This window comes from Ceratotherium simum, chromosome 16, assembly GCF_057802395.1.
Source record: "Ceratotherium simum simum isolate JZ-2026a chromosome 16, ASM5780239v1, whole genome shotgun sequence".
In the NCBI taxonomy this organism is placed as follows: domain Eukaryota; kingdom Metazoa; phylum Chordata; class Mammalia; order Perissodactyla; family Rhinocerotidae; genus Ceratotherium; species Ceratotherium simum.
The window spans coordinates 28,571,794-28,599,003 of NC_141915.1; the positions used below are offsets into that span (position 1 = coordinate 28,571,794).

At 35.9% G+C, this 27,210-nt stretch overlaps 1 protein-coding gene across 3 annotated transcripts in view; it reads right to left on the reverse strand.

The window, feature by feature from the left end:
- The window catches only part of GDPD1 (glycerophosphodiester phosphodiesterase domain containing 1), a 43,041-nt gene that overhangs the window by 4,353 nt on the left and 11,478 nt on the right, over positions 1-27,210 (reverse strand). For all 3 annotated transcript variants that reach the window (XM_014790894.2, XM_014790893.2, XM_087440891.1), the window contains exons 2-7: positions 23,198-23,240; positions 14,882-15,017; positions 12,548-12,593; positions 7,380-7,498; positions 6,777-6,866; positions 2,707-2,840 (exon numbers count right to left, since the gene is read on the reverse strand). In XM_014790894.2, the coding sequence (XP_014646380.2) occupies positions 2,707-2,840; positions 6,777-6,866; positions 7,380-7,498; positions 12,548-12,593; positions 14,882-15,017; positions 23,198-23,240 (568 nt within the window). The remainder of the gene's footprint in view (positions 1-2,706; positions 2,841-6,776; positions 6,867-7,379; positions 7,499-12,547; positions 12,594-14,881; positions 15,018-23,197; positions 23,241-27,210) is intronic.

The window sequence follows — 27,210 nt, forward strand, 5'->3', positions numbered from 1 at the left end:
CTTTCCAGAGACCCTGGGCACCCTGGGTACCCGAGTCTCTTCTCTTTTTTGGTGAAGCCTCTTTCTCTTGCTTTGCCTGCTATAACTGAGTATATAGTAGATTCCAACATACAACCGAACTTTACTATAGATTAAAAAATATTTGGGGTAAAAATGAGACTAAGAAAACCCCTAAAAGCATGTTTTTTCTTTCCTTTTCAGTATTTGAAGACCTAGGCCCTGTCCTTTTTAATTTTCCTTCCTACTGAAACAGCATACTTGACTTTTAGACCAATGCTGAGTTCCTTCTCCAATCTCTGATGCCTAAAGCAGCACAACGACCTGTGTCACTAAGTTTGGGTTGTGTCCACAGGAAATCTCTGATGAGTCTCTCTACTATGGAGATTAAGCAGCTTCTTTCTAAATTTAACAGCAGGCAGTGATTTTCATTCTCCTCAGATCTGCATTTCTAGTTTCCATTTGAACTCCCCCCGTCTATATTCTTAGGTTAGTTCTGAGTCTCCGCATTTAAATTCATTTTTTTCTTTCTCTGAATTCAGTTTTTATTAAAAGCTCTCTAAATGAAATCCTTTTCCCCTAACTCCAAGTGGAAAGTCCTGGTTACAATTTCAGGAATCTCAGGGATTTAGTAACTCAAACACTATTCACCTTGTTAAACACAAATTATTACGTCGTCTTAGGAAGTACCCATTGTCTTCCACAAAAAAATATTAAAACTCACATAATATTCTACCTGTGTCTTAATACATAATCACTTTTTTTGGGGGGGGGAAGATTGGCACTGCGCTAACATCTGTTGCCAATCTTCCTCTTTTTTCCTTTTTCTCCCCAAAGCCCCAGTACGTAGTTGTATATCACAGTTGTAGAGTTGTAGCTCTTCTACTTGGGATGCCAGCTCAGCATAGCTTGATGAGCGGTGAGTAGGTCTGCACCCAGGATCCCAACCAGCGAACCCTGGGCTGCCAAAGCGGAATGAGAGAACTTAACCGCTATGCCACCAGGCCGGCTCCCATAATCATTTTTTAGAGAAAAGATTAATTCTATGAAGTTTGTTCATATGTCTGCATTTCAATAATATTTGCTTCTAAAAGGAACACATGGAGATAATCCAGAAAGTACAATAGTCCATTCCAGGCCAGAGGAAACCTAACCACTTTAGGAATAAATGGTTAGGAATTATTATTATTATTTTTTCTTTTTTTGTGAGGAAGATCAGCCCTGAGCTAACATCCATGCCAGTCTTCCTCTACTTTATGTGGGATGCCGCCACAGCATGGCCTGACAAGCGGTGCGTTGGTGCGAGCTGAGACCTGAACCTGGGCCACCAGCAGCGGAGCACGCACACTTAACCGCTACGCCATGGGGCCGGCCCAGGAATTATTTTAATCTAGCAAATGAAATGGTTTCTTTGTAGAAAAACTGATTTACGTTGTTTTATCTGAGAAACAGCTACAAAGACTGCTAATGAATATAACTGGAAATTGGTAAAATAAACACGCTCATCACTAAGAAACTCAAACTGGAAAACAAGCACAAAACAGATGCTGAGTTCAAAGGTACTGACTAAATTGTTTTTCTTACATATTTTCTAATGACTAACATTCAGCTTGATTTCTTAAAGTTCTGTTTGGTCTTAAAGTTCTGTTTGGGGATGAAAAAAGTTTTCACGCAGGTGAAATCACATTTAAATGATCTCCCCAGGAGCTCCCAATTCTTTTGTCATGACTCAGAAATCATATTCTAAGCGTGCAGGATTGTGAGATGAAGCTATCTTTCTTCAATAATAATGATAATAAAGATAATTTAACAGTAAAAGCTATCATTTATTGAGTGCTTATTATTTGCCAACGGTTTTATATATTTTTATTTTTGTAGTAAATCAGGGTGTGAAAAGCAAGGCTTTGTACCCAGTAGAGAAATTATGTAAATGAAGTATCTTATATAAACTAACTCTATCCTTTTCTTTCTCCTATCTCCAGAGGTTTTTTGGGTTGTGGTGGTAGTGGTGGTTTTTCTGCCTTCATGTATTAATACTAGCAGTGAATTTGGAGTTGAATGGAATTTCAGCTGCGTATAGTTGTCAATGAAGTAGAAAGAAGGGAAGTTGGAGGGCAATTGCTATTAGACGTTAGAATAAAAGAATTATTAAGCTTCAATAGTTAAGCTCGATTCTTTTTACCTGACTTCTGAGTACACAGACACAAAAAGTCATTGTTACTTGAAATGGGTCCAGATTAAATACTTACAATCTTTTCTTATTCATTTTAGAGAATGTGTCTTAATTATATCAAAAAGCATTGTTAATATAGGTCAGCTAATTAAACATGGAAATAACTATAGCAACTTAATCTTGTTCTATTTTTTGTTTTTTTTTTGTGAGAAAGATTAGCCCTGGGCTAACATCTGTTGCCAATCCTCCTCTTTTTGCTGAGGAAGATTGGCCTTGGGCTAACATCCATGCCCATCTTCCTCTACTTTATACGGGACGCAGCCACAGCATGGCTTAACAAGTGGCGGGTCGGTGCGCGCCCGGATCCGAACCTGTGAACCCCAGGCCGCCGCAGCAGAGCGCGCGCACTTAACCACTATGCCACCGGGCTGGCCCCTATAGCAATCTATTCTTTATCATTGATATTGATATATTAATGAGCCTTTATCTTAGTCCTCCTGTTATTGATAATTGATGAAAACAGGGTAATCACTTACTTCAATATGATAGAAGGCATTGGGATTTCAAAAAACTGTTCTCGAATGGGCACAAAGGGCAAGAGGCCAGTGAAGAACAGGCCAAGAATGAGCAGAACACGTTGTAGACTGAAGAGTATAGGGATATCCGAATTCTAAAAGACACAAACAATATTATATGTTACTTTACACCATTCAAATAAAGAGGATTTCCTCAAAATTTCCCAAGACTGTCTCTTGACATCTATTAAAAGCATTCCTTGAATTATCAATATCCACTTCCAGACACATCACACTTAGAAATGGCGTCAGGATCTATCTTGGAGCACCACAATGTTAACTGATAATACTCAAGTTTCTCTATTCCCTGCTCTCTGCTTTTACTGCACCACTCTGACTGTTGGTGATAGTGCTTATCACAAGAGATTAAACATACTGAATCTAACGAAACAAGATAAAGAAATGAAGATATGAAATATTCAGTAAACTTACTCCTGTTTATATATAAGATATAGTTATATATTTGTTAAACAGGATATGATATAGGTATGAATATCTAGAGATACATATTAATACTGTTGCAAATATGTCATCATTTAGCTATGTTATGGATCAAATATAAATTAAGGTTTTGTAAGCTGGTCCAAGAATCTAACCACCATTTTAAGTTCATATTGGAAAATGTGTTCAAGATCCCCAAACCCTTAGAATGCAAGCCTCATATATATATGAACTCTTTTCATCTTGCAAAACTGAAACTCTATACTGTACCCATTAAACAACTCCCCATACCCTCTCTCCCTAGCCCCTCCTATATTTTTGTCTTTAAAACAAATAAAAATTATGATAAATTTGAATTTTTCTGTACGAAAATAATATATTGAAAAAATCATGCAAAAAAGTAATTTATTTTAAATATTAGCTCTAAATTACCACTTCTTTATTTAAAAAATACAGAGTAAATAAGTTTGAAGATTTCTTTTGCCCTATGTTCACATGCTGCTTTGTAATATTTTCAGTTTATTTGTATACAGATGTTTCAGCTGCTACACAATATACAAGTCCCCTGCAAATTCATACACCAAGAATAACAGAGTTTATGGGAAAAACAGGGTTAGGGGCTGATCCTCAAAACTTACGCAACTTTAGAACCAGAGAACTAAAAACAATAATTGGTACTTCTGGAGAGTCATGCAAGGGCGGGGAGTGGTATGCTGGCATACCACTGGCATAACAACTGGTTGTACTCCACATCTTTTAAATTAGAATATCTGGAATGGGACCCACACATCAGTATTTTTTGAAAGTGTTCAGGTAATTCCAACATATAGCCAAGGTTAAGAGCCATTGCTTTAAGTAGGAATGAATAAAAACTGAGAATAAGTGCCACGTTTTCCCATGTGTGCCCCACTTTCTTTTATTTTTTTTAGTTTCTAGCATCTGAGAAAGGTAAAATTAAAATTCTTATAAATCATACTTTAAGAACTGTAGGGGCCGGCCCCGTGGCATAGCGGTTCAGTGCACGCGCTCCACTGCTGGCGGCCCGGGTTTGGATCCCGGGCGCACACCGAGGCACCGCTTGTCAGGCCATGCTGTGGCAGCGTCCCACATAAAGTGGAGGAAGATGGGCACAGATGTTAGCCCATGGCCAATCTTCTTTTGCAAAAAGAGGAGGATTGGCATGGATGTTAGCTCAGGGCTGATCTTCCTCACACACACAAAAAAAACTGTAAAAGATGCATGACTTAATTATACCGCATGTTCATAATATGAATGACAAATACTATTGAGACATTCTTACCATGATGTTTGAAAATTACTGCTGAAAGTTTTGGAGTTTTTAAATTCTAAAATGACAGAGAGCCAGAGGCTTCTAGAAAGATATGTGAATCAAGGGAAACGTTCTATGATTCTGGGCCAAAAATGAACTTTTTATTTTGAAATAATTATAGATTCACAGGAAGTTGTAAAAACATAGTCGAGTTCTGTATACCCTTAACCCAGCTGCCCTAAATGGACATCTGATGTAAAAAGACATAACAAAACCAGAAACTGATATTGATACACTACTGTTAATTAGACTATACACCCTATTCAGTTTTCACCATTTTTTTAACCTGCATTCATTTGTGCATGTTCAATGCAATTTTAACCTATGTATAGATTTGTGTAACCACCACCATAGTCAAGATACACAACAGTTCCATCACCATACAAGAACTCCCTCGCGCTACCTCTTAGTATTTGCACCCATTCTCTACCCCACTCCCAGTCCTTGTCCCCTGGCAGCCACTAATCTGCTCTTCATGTCTATAGTTTTGAGAAAATTATATAAATGCAATCATATAGTATGTAACCTTTTGAGGTTAATTTTTTTCACTAAGCAAAATGTCTTCAAGGACCATCCAGGTGTTGCATAGATCAATAGTTCATTCCCTTTCATTGCTGAATAGTATTACATTATATGGATGTATCAGTTTGTTCAGCCATTTACTCATTGAAGGGCATTTGAGTTGTTCATAGTATTTCGCTATTATGAATAAAGCTGCTATAAACATTCATGTACAGGTTTTTGTGTGTATAGTTTTCATTTTTCTGAGATAAATGCCTAAGAGTGAGATTGCTGGTTAATACAGTAAGTGTATGTTTAGTTTTGTAAGAAACTACCCAACTAATTAAGAGAATGGCTGTACTATTTTACATTCCCACCAGCAATGTATGAAAGATCCAGTTTCTCATCTTCAGCCTTTGCTATTATCAGTAATTTTTATTTGAAAAAAATTTGGAGCCGGCCTGGTGGCATAGTGGTTAAGTTTGCGCACTCCACTTCAGCGGCCCGGGGTTCATAGGTTTGGATCCCAGGCACAGACCTTCACACTGCATATCAAGCCATGCTGTGGCAGCGTCCCACACACAAAATAGAGAAAGGCTGGCAGAGATGTTAGCTCAGGGACAATCTTCCTTAAGTAAAAGAGGAAGATTGGCAACAGATGTTAGCTCAGGGCCAATCTTCCTCACACACACACAAAAATTTTTGAATGATGTACAAAGATCAGCAGGTCATGAGGCCTCCAGTATATTATCTCCCTCTTAATGACACGTGAAAATACCACCAGACAATGATTAGTTAAGGAAAAGTCTTAGTCCTAAATTCTTAGGAATCTGAAGCCATTCAGCCCAGTGATTACTCTGTTCTCTCCTTTTGTACACAAACTACCTTGGGATCTCACAGAGCCTGCTGCGCATAAATAAAACTCACTTGCCTTTATGAGGGTCTGAACTGTACTTTTAATTTTGGTGCTGATCTTGGATCTATGTTTTTGCCTTCTTTGCTAGGAAGGAAGGCCTTCCCAAAAGAATTCTTTGTATTTTAGAATTGCTACTTCTGTCATGATATTTCTTCTGCACTATCACTCATATTCTGAAAAAGATGCTTCAATGCTTAAGTTTTTTAACATTTTGAATTTCAAATTTCTCTTAGCTGACTATATAGCTAAACTTGCTTATAGAGGCTTAGCATGCCATTTCAAAATATATCAAATTAATTTTTTATAGATATATTTTCTTCAAACAGAAAAATTTCAGTGAGTGGATGGCTCTACTTTTATATACTACCTGATAATCATGATCTTGGCTTAATTTCTATTTGGGAGGTAGGGTAAAGAGAAGCTTGAGCTATATATAGATCAAAGGACTAAATACTTTCCTCAATTCAAAGTTACACAAAAAATTTCAATTACCTAACAAAAAACAGACATTAAAAGATACGAATCATATTTTGTTTTATAATGTACATAATAAAATGTTGGTAAACAACTAATATTAGCATGTGAAAATAATAATTCTCTGAGCCAGTCCAATTATATTGAACTTAAATTGTAAGGTCTGTTATCTCTATTAAATCCATTATCTATAAATCTGTTATCTCTATTAGTAAACTTCTGGTTAGTTGCTTCCACCCAGTACCATCTGTCTTTGTATCAAGGCTATGAAATAAGATGATTTAAAAAAATTATTACTGTAATAACTTAACTTTTATAGATATACAACAACAACAAGAAAGATCATTCTGTATCATTTTTAAAGCTTACCTCTTTGTAGCACTTTTCTACAATTTCATAACTGGCATTACCCCACACTGTTATGTGTTCTCGTCTGTACAGCTTTACCAACTCTGAAACCTACATGTAAAAATTCACAAGTTTATGCATGTGCCTATTTGTAAAGCTACTTACATTATTTCACTTAAAAAATGGATTACAATTGACTATCTGCCAGTGAATAGTATAAAATTTTGGAAGAACCAATACAAAAATTCAGATTATTTTATAAAGTATAAGAAATTACTTACATTTTACCATTATACGATTGAGCTAAGAGAATACAACTACTTAGTAATTTGACATTAACTACAAATGAAACAAGTTAAACTAGAAGTTAATTATATAAATGCCAGAATGATTGGTTCACATGAGCTCACTTTTATCCATGACTCAGACATGACAACTCACTCTGAAAATAGGCTTTCTCACAGTAAAGTGATCTCTTCTACCAGGGCATTATTTAAAACAATACTGATCCCCAGCGTATCACTTTTCCTTGAACGTTATCAATCTATGCAGTTACCTACTCTAGCCTTATTTAGTTTGTGAAATGGGATGCAACACACCCAGAGGAGGCAATGCCTTAAATACCTTCTTAATCAGCACATTGTTGTTGACTTTGATATCGATGTTAATGGGAGTGTTAGGAAAGGCCTCAAAAACTTCCTTCAGTAATGGAATTCGGTTATCTTTTCCTTCACATTGGCATGCTGAGAAAGCAAGATTTTTAAAGGTATTTTTAAAAGATAACTTTTACTTTTTTGATGATTAGAAAAGTTATAGTATGTATTCATAATAGGACATTTACAAAATGATGAAAAGTATAAAGAAGAAAAGAAAAATGATCTAAAATCCAACAACTTAGATATGACCATTGTGACCATTTGGTGTACTTTCTCTATTCTTTTTTTTCCTATGCATAATTTAATAGAGTTATAATATACTGTACCTACAGATTTTAACCTGATCTTTTTACATAAAGAAAAATAAATATTGCATGTAATACACTGTATTTATAATTATGATTTAAATTTTTTCATTCAACTTTTTGCGATAAATGTAGATTCACATGTAGTTGTAAAAAAAATACAGAGATCTGTGCACCCTTTGCCCAGATTCCCCAATGTAAAACTTGCAAAACTATAGTACAATATCATAACCATGACATTGACATTGGTATAATCCACTGATCTTATTCTATAATTTTTTTTTTTTTTTATAATTTTATTTATTTATTTTTTTCCCCCAAAGCCCCAGTAGATAGCTGTATGTCATAGCTGCACATCCTTCTAGTTGCTGCATGTGGGATGCCGCCCCAGCACGGCCGGAGAAGCGGTGCATCGGTGCGCGCCCGGGATCCAAACCCCGGCCACCAGCAGCGGAGCGCGCGCACTTAACCGCTAAGCCACGGGGCTGGCCCAATTCTATAATTATTATTTTTAAACGTTTTCAAATATTCCATTGAGTAGCTATACAACAATTTAATTATTTTAATTTAACCATTCCCCTCAAAGTGTAGCAGAATTTGCCACTCCAAAATATACCACTTTGGCATAAGGATTATTTTGAACTGAAGGTAATTGAAAAGCAGATACAAGAAAAGTTCTCTGCCCTCCCCCTATTTGCCTAAAAACAAGATTTAAATTTGTACAAATATTAATCCCCAACAACCCTAGACCAGCACCAGAGGACTCCACATAACAAACTACTGACTAGCCTTTATCTTCCATTATTCCCCCATATATTTACCGTCCCACAATTTACCATCTTAGAAACTCAAAGACCTTTCCCTTTGTCTTGTCACTTCTCTGAAAATTTACTGTTTTTTTTTGTTAATATATTACATAAACTCAAGTTCTAGCTACCCCTTTGAGTTACTCATCCCTGAGTTTCTCCCATGAGTTGTTGTTAGCTCCGTGGAGTCGATTCCAACTCCTAGTAACCCTCTGTACAGAAGAGCAGAACCCTGTCCAGTCTTTTTGCACCATCCTCTCACCTTCCTGCACTATTACCACAAAATGCTCCGCTGCTACGGCCAATTTTTTTGGAAGTGGGTGGTCAGGTCCTTCTTCCTAGTTTGTCTTAGTCTGGAACTCCACTAAAACCTGTCCACCCCGGGTGACCCTGCTGGTATTTGAAATTCCAGCAGCATAGCTTTCAGCATCACAGCAACACGGAGCCATCACAGTATGACAATGACAGACAAGTGGTGTGGTTCCCTGCCCAGGCCTCGGCAGTGAGAGCACCAAATCTTAACCACTGGATCACCAGGGCAGCGTAGCGCTATTTAAATTAAAATTAAATAAAATTAAAAATTTTATTTCCTCAGGTGTACTAGCCATATTTCAAGTGCTCAATAGTCACATTGGCTATTGACTATTGTATTGGACAGTGCAAATATAGACCATTTCTATCACTACAGAAATTTCTATTTAGACAGTGCTATTCTTTTTTTTTTTTTATAATTTTATTTATTTATTTATTTTTCCCCCAAAGCCCCAGTAGATAGTTGCATGTCATAGCTGCACATCCTTCTAGTTGCTGTATGTGGGACGCGGCCTCAGCATGGCCAGAGAAGTGGTGCGTCGGTGCACGCCCGGGATCCAAACCCGGGCCGCCAGCAGCAGAGCGCGCACACTTAACCGCTAAGCCACAGGGCCGGCCCACTAGACAGTGCTATTCTAGTGAGGCAAAAATTTTGTTCGCTTGTTAAGTGTGGAAAAATTAATTTAGTAGTCAAAAGAATTGCCATGGGCCATAGCTAACCATATCCAAGTAAGATGTATGCAACTTAGAAAAAGGTCAAACAGACAAAACTAACTTTGGAACAGCAAAATACTACACTACACAAAGAAGAGTAATATTGCATCTAATAGTGGAGGAAACAAGGAAAATAAGCGTACTAAGAAAAAAAATGTGTGCTAAAGTGATGTGAAGATATTAAAATTGGATGCCTCAGCCAGCACAGAATGTAGAAAAAGAGTTAGAGAAAGAAGTTTGTCCCCAGTATTGTTCCGGGCAGAGGATAATCAGCTGGGAAATACTACAAAAAGAGAAAGAGGAAAGTAACAGGAAAACAAGAATCACAGGCAAAGAGTATGCCACAGGATGTGCTGGGTGGAGGAATGAGTAAAGCAGCCTCCACAGCATGCTAGAACTTTAAAACTGATCATTACAGTCAACTCCAGACCATCCAAATCTATTTTCCATGAAAAAAGGCTACTTTCAAGTAAGCAAGATAGATAATAACAAACGCTTTGGTTAACACATTTTTATGTTCCTGATTTACATTTACTTTTTAATGTAGCCTGTGGCATATCAAAGCACCTTTTAAAAGAAAACACTTAATTCTTCTCCAGTAAAGTTATGAACCACAAAGAAAGCAAGTGGCCTGAAATATGTATTATTCATACATATTACATATTCGTACATTCATATATACATACATACAATATTACATATTATATTCATACATACATACACACATATTTCATTATTATTCCTCTGAGATTTGGTAGTCTGTCTCCAGCATTTAAAGAAAAGCAAGCAAGAGTTCTGAGCAGAAGAATAGGATAGAAAAAAACTGAACAATGTTTTGCCTAATGTGAGTCAAGTTTTTACAGTACTATATTAGTTTGTTTCAAATGCAGTAAATTTTACATTTGAGGCACAGCGTTAGGTTAATTATGATATGAGTTGAATGCAATATGAGCAAAAGTTCATTATTATTTACAGTTGTCTGAAACTTGAGAGTACATGGCATTGCTATTAATAAGGCATCTGAAGAGACTTCAAATAAAGAGGCAGTATGTTGTAGCTGAACACTGTGTGGTAAGGAGGAGATCTAGTTTCAAGTCCTAGCTCTGTCATTTACTTGTCATCGGACTTTAATCAAGTTAATTGACATCTTTAGGTCTCAATTTCCTTTTCTATAACAGGATAAGATAGGATTAAATGGTCTCAAAGGTCTGTTCACATTCAAAAGTTTTATGACTTTACGAGGGAGGTATAAAACCAGAAGAAAATTTAAAATATTTTTTCTCAAAGGATCTTTTAATCTTTGTGAGGCTTTGGCTTTGCTCTACAAAGGGAAAAATAGGAAAAACTTCACGTTATGAAATTTTCTTAACCTTCACAAGTCCACAATTGACATAAATATTAGAATAATTCAGCAAGTATAATCCTATTAATTATAAGAATTAAAAAACTGTTTCCTCAAACCAAACTTGCCTGGAAGGCAAGATCTAACAAGCATCAGTGCTAAACATCCCTTAGAGATAGCTAATTTAAACAATTTTCTTATGTTTATTTGGCTTTCTAAAATTTCCCAATCAAGGAGAAATTACACTGCCTAATTTTAAATCAGTTCATAGAGCAATTACAGCTCTTTTTTTGTATGTGAGGAAGATTAGCCCTGAGCTAACATCTGTTGCCAATCCTCCTTTTTTTTTTTTTTTTTTTTTTTGCTGAGGAAGATTGGCCCTGGGCTAACATCTGTGCCCATCTTCCCCTACTTTATATGTGGGATGCCTGCCACAGCATGGCTTGATGAGCAGTGCGTAGGTCCGCGCCCGGGATCCAAACCTGTGAACCACGGGCCGCCAAAGTGGAGTGTGTGGACTTAACCACTATGCCACTGGGCCGGCCCCTACAGCTCTTTTTGAAAATTATTATCAATAGATCCTTGACATTTAACCAAGGTTTTAACTATATGCAAGCCATATAAAGGACCATAACATGTAGCATCTTGTACTCTTACTGAGTTACATTTGAATCATTCAAAACATAAGGCTGAATTGTGATAGTGAGGGAGCCTATGTCTGCCAGCAACCTGTACCTCAAGGAGGTGTATCTTCCATTCTAACATGTTCCATTCTGACATAACCAACAAATTGGGCCAAGGGACATGTTTCTTTGTGAGAAATGTTCCCTCAAAAGAAAGAAAACTGCTATGCTGGTGATTAAAAAGTAAAGATGATAAGGAGATGGATGGTTTATTTGAGTAATACAATTCTCTTTAATAATTTAAAATATGGAGCAGCCAGGGCCGGCCCTGTGGCTTAGCGGTTAAGTGTGCGAGCTCCGCTACCGGCGGCCCGGGTTCGGATCCCGGGAGTGCACTGACGCACCGCTTCTCCAGCCATGCTGAGGCCACATCCCACATACAGCAACTAGAAGGATGTGCAACTATGACATACAACTATCTACTGGGGCTTTGAGGAAAAAAAACAAGGAGGATTGGCAATAGATGTTAGCTCAGAGTCGGTCTTCCTCAGCAAAAAGAGGAGGATTAGCATGGATGTTAGCTCAGGGCTGATCTTCCTCACAAAAAATAAATAAATAAATAAATAAATAAATAAAATATGGAGCAGCTAAATAACATAGAATCAAATGTTATAGAATCAGTAAGGATCTGAAAGGGGTCCTTGCAATTTCTTTTCATTTATTCTTTTTATTTATGATGGATGATTACTACAAGTTATAGTAATATTCTAGAATTTGAAGCTTTAGAAGTTCAAAGTATCCCTAATAATATCTGGATTTCCTGTAATTAGTATTCAGGCTTAAATTAACTGTATATAAATTCAAGTAGAATGAGCCAGTTAAATCTCCGGGCTTCATAATCTCAGGGTCAAGAGCTCAGATCCAGTACTTTTAGCTGGAACTTACTATGACAAAAGAACACGCTTGTATATCTAATTCTCAGCATAAATGAACACTTTAATGTACATGTTTAAGCTGCAAATGGGAAATATTACCTTTTTGAAATGCGACATCCAGTTTGCCAAGGTAAGGTGGGAGTTCCTTTAAAAGATATGATTGAACAAACTTAGCTCTCAAAAAATAAAGTATTTTAGTGTCCTACATTAAGACATAAAGATCTGCTTCTTCAAAAAATAGAACAAAACATTACATATATTTACACAGGGCACCCTTTAGCAGAACATCCCCAACAGCAAATTAATCACATAATTACTTACTTTCATAAACTACAAAAGAAATCTGTACTATTTAATATGGATCTTTTCTCAATAATAAATACACAAAGATTTCAGCAGAAGAACGTCAAGAATAGACAATTCAAAGGAAAAAAATGAAAAATGACAATCATATAGAAAAATCTTCAAACTCACAAATAATCAAATAAATGCTAATTAAAATTTAATCTAGCAAATTAGAAAATTTTGGTATAATTATAATTCTCAATAATAGTAAAGGTACAGCAAAATGGGAATTCTTCTAATATCAGATTAGAACTCTTTTAAACACTTTTAAAAAGCAAGCTGGCAACAGCAACTTTCAATATATATTAAGACACTATAATATTCCTAATCTTTTACCCAATAATTTCTCTGCTGGGAGTTTATTTAGGGAAATAATTTTAAATACAGAGATCACTTTATCTTTATATAAATACTTGTAATAAATATAAATATCACACATATATCTTTATAAATATATATTTATATCTTTTAAATAACTTTATTTAAGCATCTAAATATAGAGAAAGCTTTATCTTTATGCATAAAGATGTTCAGTGCAGTGTTATCTATAATAGTGAAAATTCAGAACTAATTCAAACGTTCAACAATAGAGCAATGGTTAAAAATAATATATATCCACTAAATGGAATAACTGTAGTCATTTAAAATGTTTATGAAAAATAAGCATAGCATCTGAAAAGGCTAAATACTATACAATTCCAATAATATGACATTCTGGAAAAGGCACAACTAAGGAGACAGTAAAAAGATCAGTGGTTGTCAGGGGTTAGGGGTGTAGGAAGGATAGGAGGAGCACAGAGGATCTTCAGGGCAGTGAAACTATTCTGTATGACCCTATAATAGTGGATATATGTCATTATACTAAGTCAAAACCTATAGAATGAGCAACATCAGGAGTGAACCCTAGGGCCGGCCCTGTGGCTTAGCGGTTAAGTGCGTGTGCTCTGCTGCTGGTGGCCCGGGTTCGGATCCCGGGCGCGCACCGACGCACCGCTTCTCCAGCCATGCTGAGGCCGGGTCCCACATACAGCAACTAGAAGGATGTGCAGCTATGACATACAACTATATACTGGGGCTTTGTGGGAAAAAAATAAATTAAAAAAAAAAAAAAAAAGAGTGAACCCTAATGTAAACTACGGACTTTGGGTGATGATGATATATCAGTGAAGGCTCATCAGTTGTAACAAATGTACCACTCTGGGGCAGGATGTTGATAGTAGTGGGAGGCTGTGCTTGTGTAGGTTCAGAGGGTATGTGGGGAACTCAGTACTTTCTGCTCAATTTTGCCATGAACCTATGACTGTTCTAAAAACTAGTCTATTAACAAAAAGAAAAAAGCATGGAAAAATGTGTATCATGCTATAAAGTGTTTAAAACACAATATACATAATATATAGTGGGCTCACAACTACCTAAAAAACATACAGTATACATACAGAAAGTATTCTGTTAAGTTTTCTTTAGGTGGTAAAATTAGACATTATTTTTCCTTCCATTTATCAGTATTTACTATAATGAGCATGTAAATTACTAAAAGCAGATTTTTAAAGGGTGCTTTCCTATACTTGAAGACTAAAACTGATTCATATACTTAATCTGAATCAAATAAATTATAGAATACTTCAAGCAAATTGAACTCTAGTAGTTTTACATTTGAAGACTTTGATAATTTTGTTAAAATACTTATAAAAATAAGTCTTCACAGATGTATGACTTCCTTGCTGGAAGTCAGAATAGTTGTTTTTTTTTTTTTGGCTGAGGAAGATTCGCCCTGAGCTAACATCCCTTGCCTATCTTCCTCTATTTTGTATGTGGGTCACCACCACAGCACGGCTGCCAACGAGCAGCGTAGGTCTGCGCCAGGGAACCAAACCCGGGCTGCTGAAGCAAAGCACGCCGAACTTAACCACTAGGCCATGGAGCCAGCCCCCAGAATAGTTTTTAAAATTTTCTTTGACATTCTTTATTTAATCACTACTACTTATTTTTTTATTATTTATTGAAGCACTATCTGGCATTCACTGTTTTTAAAAATCTTACAAGCCCTAGTATCTATCAGATATTAGTTTATCATGCATTTTTACTTACACAGTACTTGAGATCGGAGATGTTTACATTGACCCCAGTTGATCTCTTTAGATTCTCATCATGAGACACTACAACTTGTTCATCTTTTGTGATATGGCAGTCCAATTCCAGCATATCAGTTCCAATTGTAACTGCACTGAAGAAATACAAATAAAAATAATGACACTCAAACTTAAGTAAACATTTAGGTTACGTTCATCAGATGTAAAAATTCAGTTACAAATCAAATAGCAAAAAAAATTCCACAATTTTAAATTTCTCAATACTGTCATCTATTAGGATTTATTGATGTGAAAATATTCCAAGTGAACTCAGAATAAGAGCATCCTGTTGTCTCCTGTCCATAACCAGCTATCCTTATTTCTGTCAACCCAATATAATGGAAAGAACAGTGGACCACAAGTTAAGAGATCTGGGTGCCAGTTCCTGCTTTGCTACAAACTTGCTGTATAACTTTGGGCAAGTAAATGTTCCTCTCTGGGCCTACATACCCACATCTATAAAATGAAAGGAGTAAAGAACCAGACAAGAGTGTCAGCTTTTGCCATTGTAATTCAACATACGATTAGAAATTCTAGCCAACCCACACATCTATGGACAGCTAATCTTTGACAAAGGAGCCAAGAACATACAATGGGGAAAAGAAAGTCTCTTCAACAAATGGTGTTGGGAAAACTGGATAGCCATATGCAAAAAAATGAAAGTAGACTCTTACCTTACACCATACACAAAAATTAACTCCAAATGGATTAAAGACTTGAATGTAAGACCTGAAACTGTGAAAGTTCTAGAAGAAAACATAGGCAGTACGCTCTTCGACATCAGTCTTAGCAACATCTTTTCAAACACCACATCTGACCGGGCAAGAGAAACAATAGAAAGAATAAACAAATGGGACTACATCAAACTAAAAAGCTTCTGCACAGCAAAGGAAACCATCAACAAAACGAAAAGACAACCTAACAATTGGGAGAAGATATTTGCAAACCATATATCTGATAAGGGCTTAAACTCCAAAAAATATAAAGAACTCATGCATCACAACAACAAAACACTACCACCCCAATTAAAAAATGGGCAAAAGACCTGAACAGACATTTCTCCAAAGAAGATATACAGATGGCCAACAGACACATGAAAAGATGTTCAAAATCACTAACTATCAGGGAAATGCAAATCAAAACTACAATGAGATATCACCTCACGCCCGTCAGAATGGCTATAATTAACAAGACAGGAAACAACATGTGTTGGAGAGGTTGTGGAGAGAAGGGAACTCTCATACACTGCTGGTGGGAGTGCAAACTGGTGCAGCCACTATGGAAAACAGTATGGAGATTCCTCAAAAAATCAACGATAGAACTACCATATGATCCAGCTATTCCACTGTTGGGTATATATCCAAAGAACTTGAAAACGCCAATTTGCAAAGGTACATGCACCCCTGTGTTCATTGCAGCCTTATTCACGATAGCCAAGACTTGGAAGCAACCTAAGTGCCCATCAAGGGACGAATGGATAAAAAAGCTGTGGTATATATACACAATGGAATACTACTCAGCCATAAGAAACGATGAAATCCAGCCATTTGTGACAACATGGATGGACATTGAGGGCATGATGCAAAGTGAAATAAGTCAGAGGGAGAAGGTCAAATACCGTATGATTTCCTTCATTAAGTAGTAGATAATAACAACAATAAACAAACACATAGGGACAGAGATTGGATTGGTGGTTACCAGAGGGGAAGGGGGGAGGGAGGAGGGTGAAAGGGATAATTGGGTACATGTGTGTGGTGATGGGTTGTAATTAGTATTTTGGTGGTGAACATGATGTAATCTATGCAGAAATAGAAGTACAATGATGTACACCTGAAATTTTTACAATGTTATAAACCAATGTTACTGCAATAAACAAAAAATTTAAAAAAAAAAAAAAAAAAAAGAAATTCTAGCCAGAGCAATTAAGCAAGAAAAAAAACAGGGGGCATTCAAATTGGAAAGGAAGAAGTAAAATTGAAGTAAAATTATCTCTGTTCACAGATGACATGATCTTATATGTAGAAATATTAAAGATTCCACACAGAAAAAAAACCTGTTAGAACCAATAAACAAATTCAGTAAAGTTGCAGAATACAAAATCAACACCCAAAAATCAACTGTTTCTATACACTAACAATGAACAATCTGAAAAGGAAATCATAAAACAATTCCATTTACAATAGCATCAAAAAGAATAAAAAACTTAGGAATTAATTTAACCAAGGGAGTGAAAGACTTGTGCAATGAAAACTACAAAACATTGCTGAAAGAAATTAAAGAAGATATACATAAATTGAAAGAAATCCCACACGTATGGATTGGAACACTTTATATTGTTAAGACGTAAATACTACATTCATCTACAGATTCAATGCAATTCCTATCAAAATCCTAATGATGTTTTTTGCAAAAATAGAAAAATCCATTCTAAAATTTATATGGAATCTCAAGGAACCTCAAATAGTCAAAACAACTTTGAAAAAGAGAACAAAGTTGGAAGACTTACACTTCCTGATTTCAAAACTTACTATAAAGCTACAGTAATCAAAATAATATGGTACTAGCATAAAGACAGACATATAGACCAATGAAATAGAATAGAGAGTCCAGAAATAAACCCTCATATATATGGTGAAATGATTTTCGACAAGGGTGCAAAGATCATTCAATGGGGAAAGGACAGTTTTCAACAAATGGTGCTGGGAAAACTGGATATCCATATGTAAAAGAATGAAGTTGGATTCTTACTAACACCATATCCAAAAAAAACCCTCAAAATTGATCAAAGACCTAACTATAAGACCTAAAATCAAAAAACTCTTAGAAGAAAACATACAGAAAAAGTTTCATGACATTGGATTTGGCAATGATTTCTTGGAAGTGACACCAAAAGCACAGGCAACAAAAGAAAAAATAGACAAATTGTACTTCATCAAAATTAAAAAACTTTTGTGCATCAAAGGACACTCAACAGAGTAAAAAGGCAAACCAGAGAATGGGAGAAAATATTTGCAAATCACCTATCTGATAAAGGATTAATATCCACATTATATATAAAGAACTCCTAAAACTCAACAACAACAAAACAAACAACCTGAATCAAAAATGAGCAAAGGACTTCAACAGATATTTATCCAAACAAGACATGGCAACATCCTTTTAAATACATAAGCAGTCACAACTCTTATTTGGCATGTGAATCTCCTCAGTGGGGTGAATATATCCTCTGTTTTATAAACTTAAAACACATAATATAAAAATATTACATATCAATTAAAGAATAAAGTTTTAACAACTAAGTAAAAGTTTCTTAATGTTTCTCAAAAATGTGTCGTAATTCATTTGGTTAAAAAAGAAAGAATGAGGTTGTGGACAATGCAAGCATCCAATGATAGGAGTTGGATTAGATGATTTATAAGATCTTTGCCATCCCAGATCCAATGATTCTAAAATTATGAAGCTGGCAAAATTTGCCTTTGGAGCCAACCACTTCCCCATTTTCTCTTCCCTGGCCTACTTCTGGTGATCCACTCCCATCAGCATCCCTTTCCAAAAGACCCAATGGCCACTTGCTGCCTTGTGCCAAAGTCTCATACCGCTCCCCCGGTCCTCCTTAAGTGACCCTCCCCTTCAGTGTCCTGATTACTACCAGTTGTTAGAAGAAAACGAACAAACCTGGCTCCTTAATGTAATTCTTGCTAAGATGTAAATAATTAAGTTGCTAACTTTATATATCCTCTTCTAAAGGATATCCACCTTTAAAAGAGAATATTTGTTTGCCAATTGTGTGTTTGCTAGAACCACAAATGTGTAAAAATAAAATCCAAAATGAAGTAAGCAAACAAAAACACTTTTTAGGTTGGTAGAATTATTTTTCTGTATTTTAAATTTCCTTAAATATTGTTGTTACACTGTGTTTCATTTAAAAAAGAATAAAAAACATAGAAGCTGTAAGCAACATATATAGCCAGCAAACAGTTTTGAAATAAAATTCTAAGATCCTTTATATACCAAAAAAAATTGATACTATTGATTTTTGGTCACGCTCATATCTTATTTTCTTCTTTTTGTTTTGTATGAGTGTGTGAAAGGAGAGTAAGAGCAGGGGTTATCTATATTTTCTTGTATTTGAAAAAAATTATACATATGACTTAAGAATCTTTCTGAGTATGAAGTTTGCCTTTAGCTGAAATGTTGGGTATTTTTAGAAATGTTTAGGAATTATATGAAAAATGTTTTCTATTTATTGTATGCTTATTTTTCTAACAAGCTAATAAATACAAATTGAGAGCAATAGTAAGGACATCTAGGACAATGTGTAAACTATCCTAATAAAATTATCCCAAATTTGATACACAAGTAGCTAAAACACAGTGGGAAAAGAACTTTTTTTTTTAATCACTTTGGCCTTCAAAATTTTCCATAAATAACAATATGCATCTACTTCAATTGAAGCACCAGATATTTTACAGCTGAATTTCTGACAAGCTGATAACAAATATAGAAAAAAGTTATAGAAGCCAAGGCTTCAACATTTCCAGAAAAAGAAATAAAAACTCGAACTCTAAAAGATGTGAAATTACTTGAAATTCCACAGAAATAAGGCATAACAACTTACAACAGACCATATGTTAAAGAATTTATTTGAATCTCATTTACTTCTCACAACACTGAGGTTGTATTATTATTCCCATTTCATAGATGAAATAATTAGTATTGCATTAATTAGATAGTCTAAAAAATTTATCATGAGAACCAGGTCACTGACTAATTACTTTGACTGTCTGCCAACTTCTACTTCCAGCTATTGCTAAAACAATTTGTTTTTTTCTCTTACCATTCACGTTAATCCCACAGGGATCAAATTGTCCTGTGGGTATTTACAAAGGCGGCCTGGTTTAATAACCTAGTTTTATTAGCTCTTAAGAACCAGATTTTACATACTCAAGGGCTTAGTGACTCTGTGTGTGTGTGTGTGTGTGTGTGTGTGTGAGTGTGTGTATAGTACAATTCCTTAGTTTTGGGTTCTATGCTTACTACGAATAGGGTTCTGTCTTCTGCTAATATTCTGCTTTGTTCTTGAGTGCCCCATTCCATATCTCATGAAGTAAGCAACTAGTGAGAGCCTATTAGCACCAAAGCTAGATGTTAGGAATTGAGAGATCAACAAGGACAGATTCTTGCTCCCAAGGAATCACAGAAGAGTCATATTCATAACCTAAGGCGTTCGTGAAAGCATTTTGTAAACCACATTAAAGGACTTTTTATAAATTTTGAAATACAATTATTTCTCTTTGTCAGTTCTAATTACTTCTTTAGCCCCACTATAATATAATGAATTAATTTTCTATGCATTCTTAAGGTCTTTTCAATTCCCTAAACATACCTTGTCCACATATCCTCACATCTTAATCTCAAACATTTCACATTTTAAAAATAGCTTCTTCCTCTCTAACAAATGACAGCTCTTCTAGCCCTGGTATCTTTTCAATTTTTTAGTTAATCTTAACCGGGCTTCCGACACCAACTACTTACACTTTCTCTAATATCTTCTTGTCTTCACCTGCACGTCATAATGTGGGCTTTGTGAAGTGTATGTCTAAATATGTAGATAAATAAGATCTAAGTTTTAGCTGCTCTTTATATTTTTACTCTCTCCCTCAATTACCTTATCTTATCAAGGATATACCATACTTAAGCACAGTATCTGTCTTTTGCCAATTATGTATTATAACTCTTTATCTTTTTAATACATGGTACCTTGAAAATAGTATGTTTAAACAATTTTTTCTTGTTGTTTATGAAGCGGGTATGTTTAAAAAAAAACAACAACAAACCTTCTAAGTGTCCTAGCAGTTAAATAGTAGACTATATGTAAATTTTTTTTTTAAGTACAATAAAAAAGTACTTACTGATAACAAGGGCACTGATGCATGAGATAAAACACAACAAAAACCAATAACTGCCGCCACCATGACCACCAATAACAAATTTTTAAAAGAGGTTAAAATTAAAGCCTATTTGATTTAGGTTTTATATAAATTTCAAAGTCAATTAACAAGCAGGCTTACAAATAAATACATCCAACAAACACTAACAATAACATATAGAAGAGTTGCTTTCTTCTAAATATATTTTTTTAATTTTTTAAATTTATTTATTTTTCCCCCAAAGCCCCAGTAGATAGTTGTACGTCACAGCTGCACATCCTTCTAGTTGCTATATGTGGGACACGGCCTCAGCATGGTCAGAGAAGGGGTGAGTCGGTGCGCGCCCGGGATCCGAACCCGGGCCTCCAGCAGCAGAGTGAGCGCACTTAACGGCTAAGCCACGGGGCCGGCCCAAGAGTTGCTTTCTTCTAAAGTATCAGAAAAACTTCCAAAAAACTAAAGTTATAGAAAGCTACCACATGATAGTTAGAGAAGGCTGTGGCACTTTTCAATAGTTACTGCTTGAAAAAAACAATATAAAAACTGCTGAGGATGAGAAACGTAAGCTTGTAGCTAGTAAGTAAAAACCATCTAAATTAGATACTCTTTGCATATCAAAGAAATCTTCAGAGGATCAAAAAGATAAAAAATATATACGTACCATCCTTAGAAATAACTTACTATACAAATGCACCATCTTTAGAAATAGTTTATTACACCACCCAACACCCAGTAAGGGTGGTTGGTAAAATATCAATAAAAAATAAGGAAAAAACTTTACAAAATAATATACTTTAAACATAAAGAATGCTAAAATCACTCATAGTTATGAGCAGTTTTTTCTCAATTAATATATATCACTATATCTCAGGCAACAAATATTTGATAAAGGACAGTGTGTATGTGTGAGTGCGTTTGTGTGTGTTTGTCTCAGTGGAAACTGTACACATGAAATTATATATATATTTTACTTAACTATAGCTAGCCAGCTAAATATATAATCTCAGTATAGAAGATGACAAAGTAATTGTTTTTTTTTGTTTTTTTGTGAGGAAGATCAGCCCTGAGCTAACATTTATGCCAATCCTCCTCTTTTTGCTGAGGAAGACCGGCCCTGAGCTAACATCTATTGCCAATCCTCCTCCTTTTTTTTTTTTTTCCCCTTTTTCTCCCCAAAGCCCCAGTAGATAGTTGTATGTCATAGTTGCACATCCTTCTAGTTGCTGTATGTGGGACACCGCCTCAGCACAGCCGGACAAGCAGTGCGTCAGTGCACGCCTGGGGTGCTGGCGCACTTAACTGCTAAGCCATGAGGCCAGCCCCAAAGTAATTTAAATTAAAGTATTCTGTTTCACAGTCTCACAGTGACAGGAGGAAAGATTTTGCATTTTAGAGCTCTAAGAGACTTTTGAGATCATAGTCAAAAGCCATCATATTATAGAACAGGAAGAATAAGCAATGACAAATACAAGGTGATATGCTTTAGATGAAACTAGAATATGGAGAAGCCATATCTTTGGACCTGATAACAGGAAAAATAATCTCTAAGGTGTCTTTGAAAGATGAGAAGCAGAACAAAAACTTAAGCCAAATTTTCCTGATTTCTTAGCCCCAATAAAAATGGCTCAAAAATTATATAAGAAAATATTTTTCTTACTAAATGTGGATAGGTAATGTCTTTCATGGGGTTTAACTTTTCACATTCCCTGTCGTATTTTTCAGGGAAAAGAAAACGGTGTTCTCACCATTACCACAAACTGATGATAATCATTTATTCTAAGATAAGAACAAGGTATCAATCAGCTTTCATTCTTGTCTCTCCTGCTGCTTCTCTATGAGGTGCTCTAAAAGACATCTATATGAAATATGAATAATTTAAAAATTGAAAAAAAATTAATTTATCGTATTTAAAAAAATAAGATCAACACTCATAAGGCTTCAAAGAAGAAAGACCAGGTTCAGGTCTGTAAAAGAATTACTGGGTAAACACATAACCCTATTCATAAACAGCAGCCAATGTAACTGTTGTTTCATTTTCTCCTTTTCTCTTTCTCTCCAAGACTAATTAGCATTACACACAGTATGTTCCTTGTCACAAACGTCTTCTTTCAGCTTTGGAACTATAGTATCTTTTGATTACCCAAAACTCTGCTCTAGTTTTTCAGTTATGCAGAAGCCAAACACTCTTTGTAACACTTCAGACTAACTAAATAAAAAAAGCGATTTTAATAAAATAGAAACAACTATTACGAGTGGATGCTACATGTATACTATCTTCACTTTGTCAATCATCATCACTTTAAAGATAAACTGTAAAAGAAAAGAATACCTTTTTATATACTTACTGCTGAAAGGCTGCCATTGTATTCTCCAAATTTTCTCCAGCACCTGTGAAAACATGAAATTTAAACTTCATTTACTTATCTAATTTGAATATTTTATTTTTCCAGAAATTCATTTTAATAAGATACATCTAGTGAATCTTGATGTTTATATATCACGTAGACATTATAATACAAATATTTTAAAGAGTGTAATGGTATTTTGTAATTTTATTTATTTATTTATTTTTCCCCCAAAGCCCCAGTAGACAGTTGTATGTCATAGCTGCACATCCTTCTAGTTGCTGTATGTGGGACACGGCCTCAGCATGGCCGGAGAAGCGGTGCGTCAGTGTGCGCCCGGGATCCGAACCCAGGCCGCCAGCAGCGGAGCACGCGCACTTAACCGCTAAGCCACGGGGCCGGCCCATGTAATGGTATTTTGAATTGTTTTTTAGCTACACCAGGAAGAATCAGAGATCAAAACACACAGCCACAGTAATGCAGGAAGGTTAGAAGAACCTAAACATGAGTTTTAAGCTATAGTATCTGCTTGTCATAGGAAAGACAGAAGAGGACTTGGTACATATATACCTCCTCAGACAGAGTTAAACCGTCTCTCCTCTGTATCTCCATCGTCTCTTATGCATCTCTCCACTATGGCATTTATCATGTTATAGGGTAAATTATTTACCTGTCTCTCTCCTCTCTTTCCCATGAATTACTTAAAAGAAGTGATTGTGTTTTAATCACCTTGGCTGAAGGCAGTATAATGTAGCAGTTGAAGGTAGGACTCTGGAGTTAGGATCTCTGCTCTCAAATCTGTTTGATACTTCTGTGACCTTGGGGAAGTTACCTAACCTCTCTGTGGCTGAGCTTCCTTACCTATAAGAATAATGATGGCTCCTATCTCATAAGCTTGGTATAATTAAATGAATTAATATGTCAAGTGCCATATGTCATCAATTTGAAAAATAAGAGCTTTTCACTTTTTAACATCTCTGAAGTTAGGGCACATTTTACAATGGATGGTGTGTAGTAGTTTAACTGGCAAGATTTTCTCTTTCTTAGCAGTACATAAAAAATTGTGCATCTTATAACTAATGGCATTACATTCAATGAAGCAGTGAATATTCAGCAGAAGTAAAGGATTATCACTATTTAATTATTAACTATTGCCATTATTATAGTAATCGATGCTTGGTGAATATCCATGGACCGAAGTAATGAATAATATTGTAATGACAAAAAGAACACAGATAAAAAGTATCTAATATTATATACTATGTAGAATCAATTAGCATAACATATGCTAGCCATAAGTTTTTAAATATTTTAAAACTAAAAGATTTCAGTATTATAAATAATTAATAGAATGCACAGGAAAAATACTTTGGAAATACTTTTCTAAATACTCTGGAAAAACAGCCAATTTCTTCTTAACAAAAAGAGGCACTTCAAATTTAGGGTACTGTTCAAGGATTAGCATTAAAATGTTTTATATACCGTACAATACCATATGAACATATTTACGAGAGTATTAAAATTTTCTTCTTCTTTTATATTGTTAGATTGTATTTTTATGGCAACCTAATTAATAATCAACAGAGGGCTGGCCCCGTGGCTTAGCAGTTAAGTGCGCGAGCTCTGCTACTGGCAGCCCGGGTTCGGATCCCGGGCGCGCACCGACGCACCGCTTCTCCAGCCATGCTGGGGCCGCGTCCCACATAAAGCAACTAGAAGGATGTGCAACTATGACATACAACTATCTACTGGGGCTTTGGGGGGGCGGGGAAGGAGGAGGATTGGCAGTGGATGTTAGCTCAGAGCCGGCATTCCTCAGCAAAAAAGAGGAGGATTCAGAACGGATGTTAGCTCAGGGCTGATCTTCCTCACACACACACACAAAAATAATAATAATAATCAACAGAAACAAAGGTATAAAGAAACTAATATATTAACCTAATGTTCTAAAGTTCCCTGAGTTTAGCAGAGAGAAAGGGATATCTATGTGAAAAAAGCTACTTTGATTTTAGGTTCACTTTAGTTACTACAGTTGATGCACCATAGAAAACAGATGAAGTAAATATGGAGATTATTTTTTTTTCCAAAAGTAAGTGCTCTTGGGGCCGGCCTGGTGGCATAGTGCTTAAGTTCGCACACTCTGCTTCAGCAACCCAGGGTTCGCGGGTTCAGATCCCGGACATGGACCTACACACTGCCATCAAGCCAGGCTGTGGCGGCATCACACATACAAAAAATAGAGGAAGGGTGGCACAGCTCTTAAGTCAGGGACAATTCTCCTCAAGCAAAAAGGGGGAGACTGGCAACAGATGTTAGCTCAGGGCCAATATTCCTCACCAAAAAAAAAAAAGTAAGTGCTCTTTTGAGGTTAAAGGACTTTTAAAAATCTAGTTGGTGTTGTCTGTTTTAGTCAAAAACTATGAAAATATGTTATATTCAGATAATCTATATTCAAGAACAAAGCACTCTAGAATATTACCAAAAAGACAAGAGTGCTAAAATGATTATTAGTAGGTTAACGTAAACTACTGCCTGCTTGTTGTGCCAAAAAGCAAGGAAGTCAAAAGGATACAGAAGCCAGTTTGAAGGAGCTCTTACTGGCTAAACCTGAGACAATGTCAGCATCAAAATAAAGACAGTAACAGATTTTAAACCACTGAATAAAATAGGAAATTCTGAGTCCATTTTAATAAATGGACTGAAAGTTTGATGAGGAATGGGGTATTTACGTGGTTTAAGGTAACTTCCTACAAAAATACTTATTAATTACAAAAAGAGTAACTTTACAATGGAAAAGTCTGGCAGACACCACCTTCACTACGTGATCAAAGTCAACATCATTAGCTCCTTCAAGGTGACTCCTGTGTCCTTTTAATTTCCTTGCTTTTTGGCACAATAAGCAGTCATTAGTTTAACCTAACAAATCAAATTAATAGCAATTATCTCCAGATGGTCAGAATACAAATGGTTTCTTTTCTTTTCTTTTTTTTTTTTTTTTTTGAGGAAGATCAGCCCTGAGCTAACATCCGTGCTAATCCTCCTCTTTTTGCTGAGGAAGACCGGCTATGAGCTAACATTTATTGCCAATCCTCCTCCTCCTTTTTTTTCCCCCAAAGTCCCAGTAGATAGTTGTATGTCATAGTTGCACATCCCTCTAGTTGCTGTATGTGGGACACAGCCTCAGCATGGCTGGAGAAGTGGTGCGTCAGTGCGTGCCAGGGCCAGGCCGCCAGTAGCGGAGCGTGTGCACTTAACCGCTAAGCCACGGGGCCGGCCCCAAATGGTTTCTTTTTTAATATGCATTCTCTTATACCTTACAAACTCTCTACAATGAATATGTATTACTTTTAAAATAGAGGAGAGAATCAAAGTCTTAGGCACGTGCCATAATGCCTGGAACATTCTCTTCACAATAGCCTCCCAATCTTTCTTCACCTTAATTCTGGAATCAATTCAATTCTCAATTCCTCCATAAAACACTTTCTTATCACTTCAGATTACAATGATTCTTATTACAGACAAGAGTTAATACCCTAAACTGGCAATTCCCAACTATTTTTGTCTCAGGACTCATTTATTGGGTATCTCATAGAGCTTTTTGATTATGTGACTTACAGCCATTAAAATTACACATTAGAGAGGCCGGCACAGTGGCACAAGCGGTTAAGTGCGCGCGCTCCGCTTCGGCGGCCCGGGCGTGCACCGATGCACGGCTTGTCAAGCCCTGCTGTGGCGGTGTCCCATATAAAGTGGAGGAAGATGGGCACAGATGTTAGCCCAGGGCCAGTCTTCCTCAGCAAAAAAGAGGAGGATTGGCAGATGTTAGCTCAGGGCCGATCTTCCTCCCACACACACACAAAAAAATTACATATTAGAAATTGACTTTTAAAATTTTTTAATTTATTTATTTGAAAATAACAAAAATAAACTCATTACATGCTCATAACATTTTATGGAAACTAACTATCTTCCAAAAAAATTTAATGAGAAAAATGGCATTGTTTTACATTTTT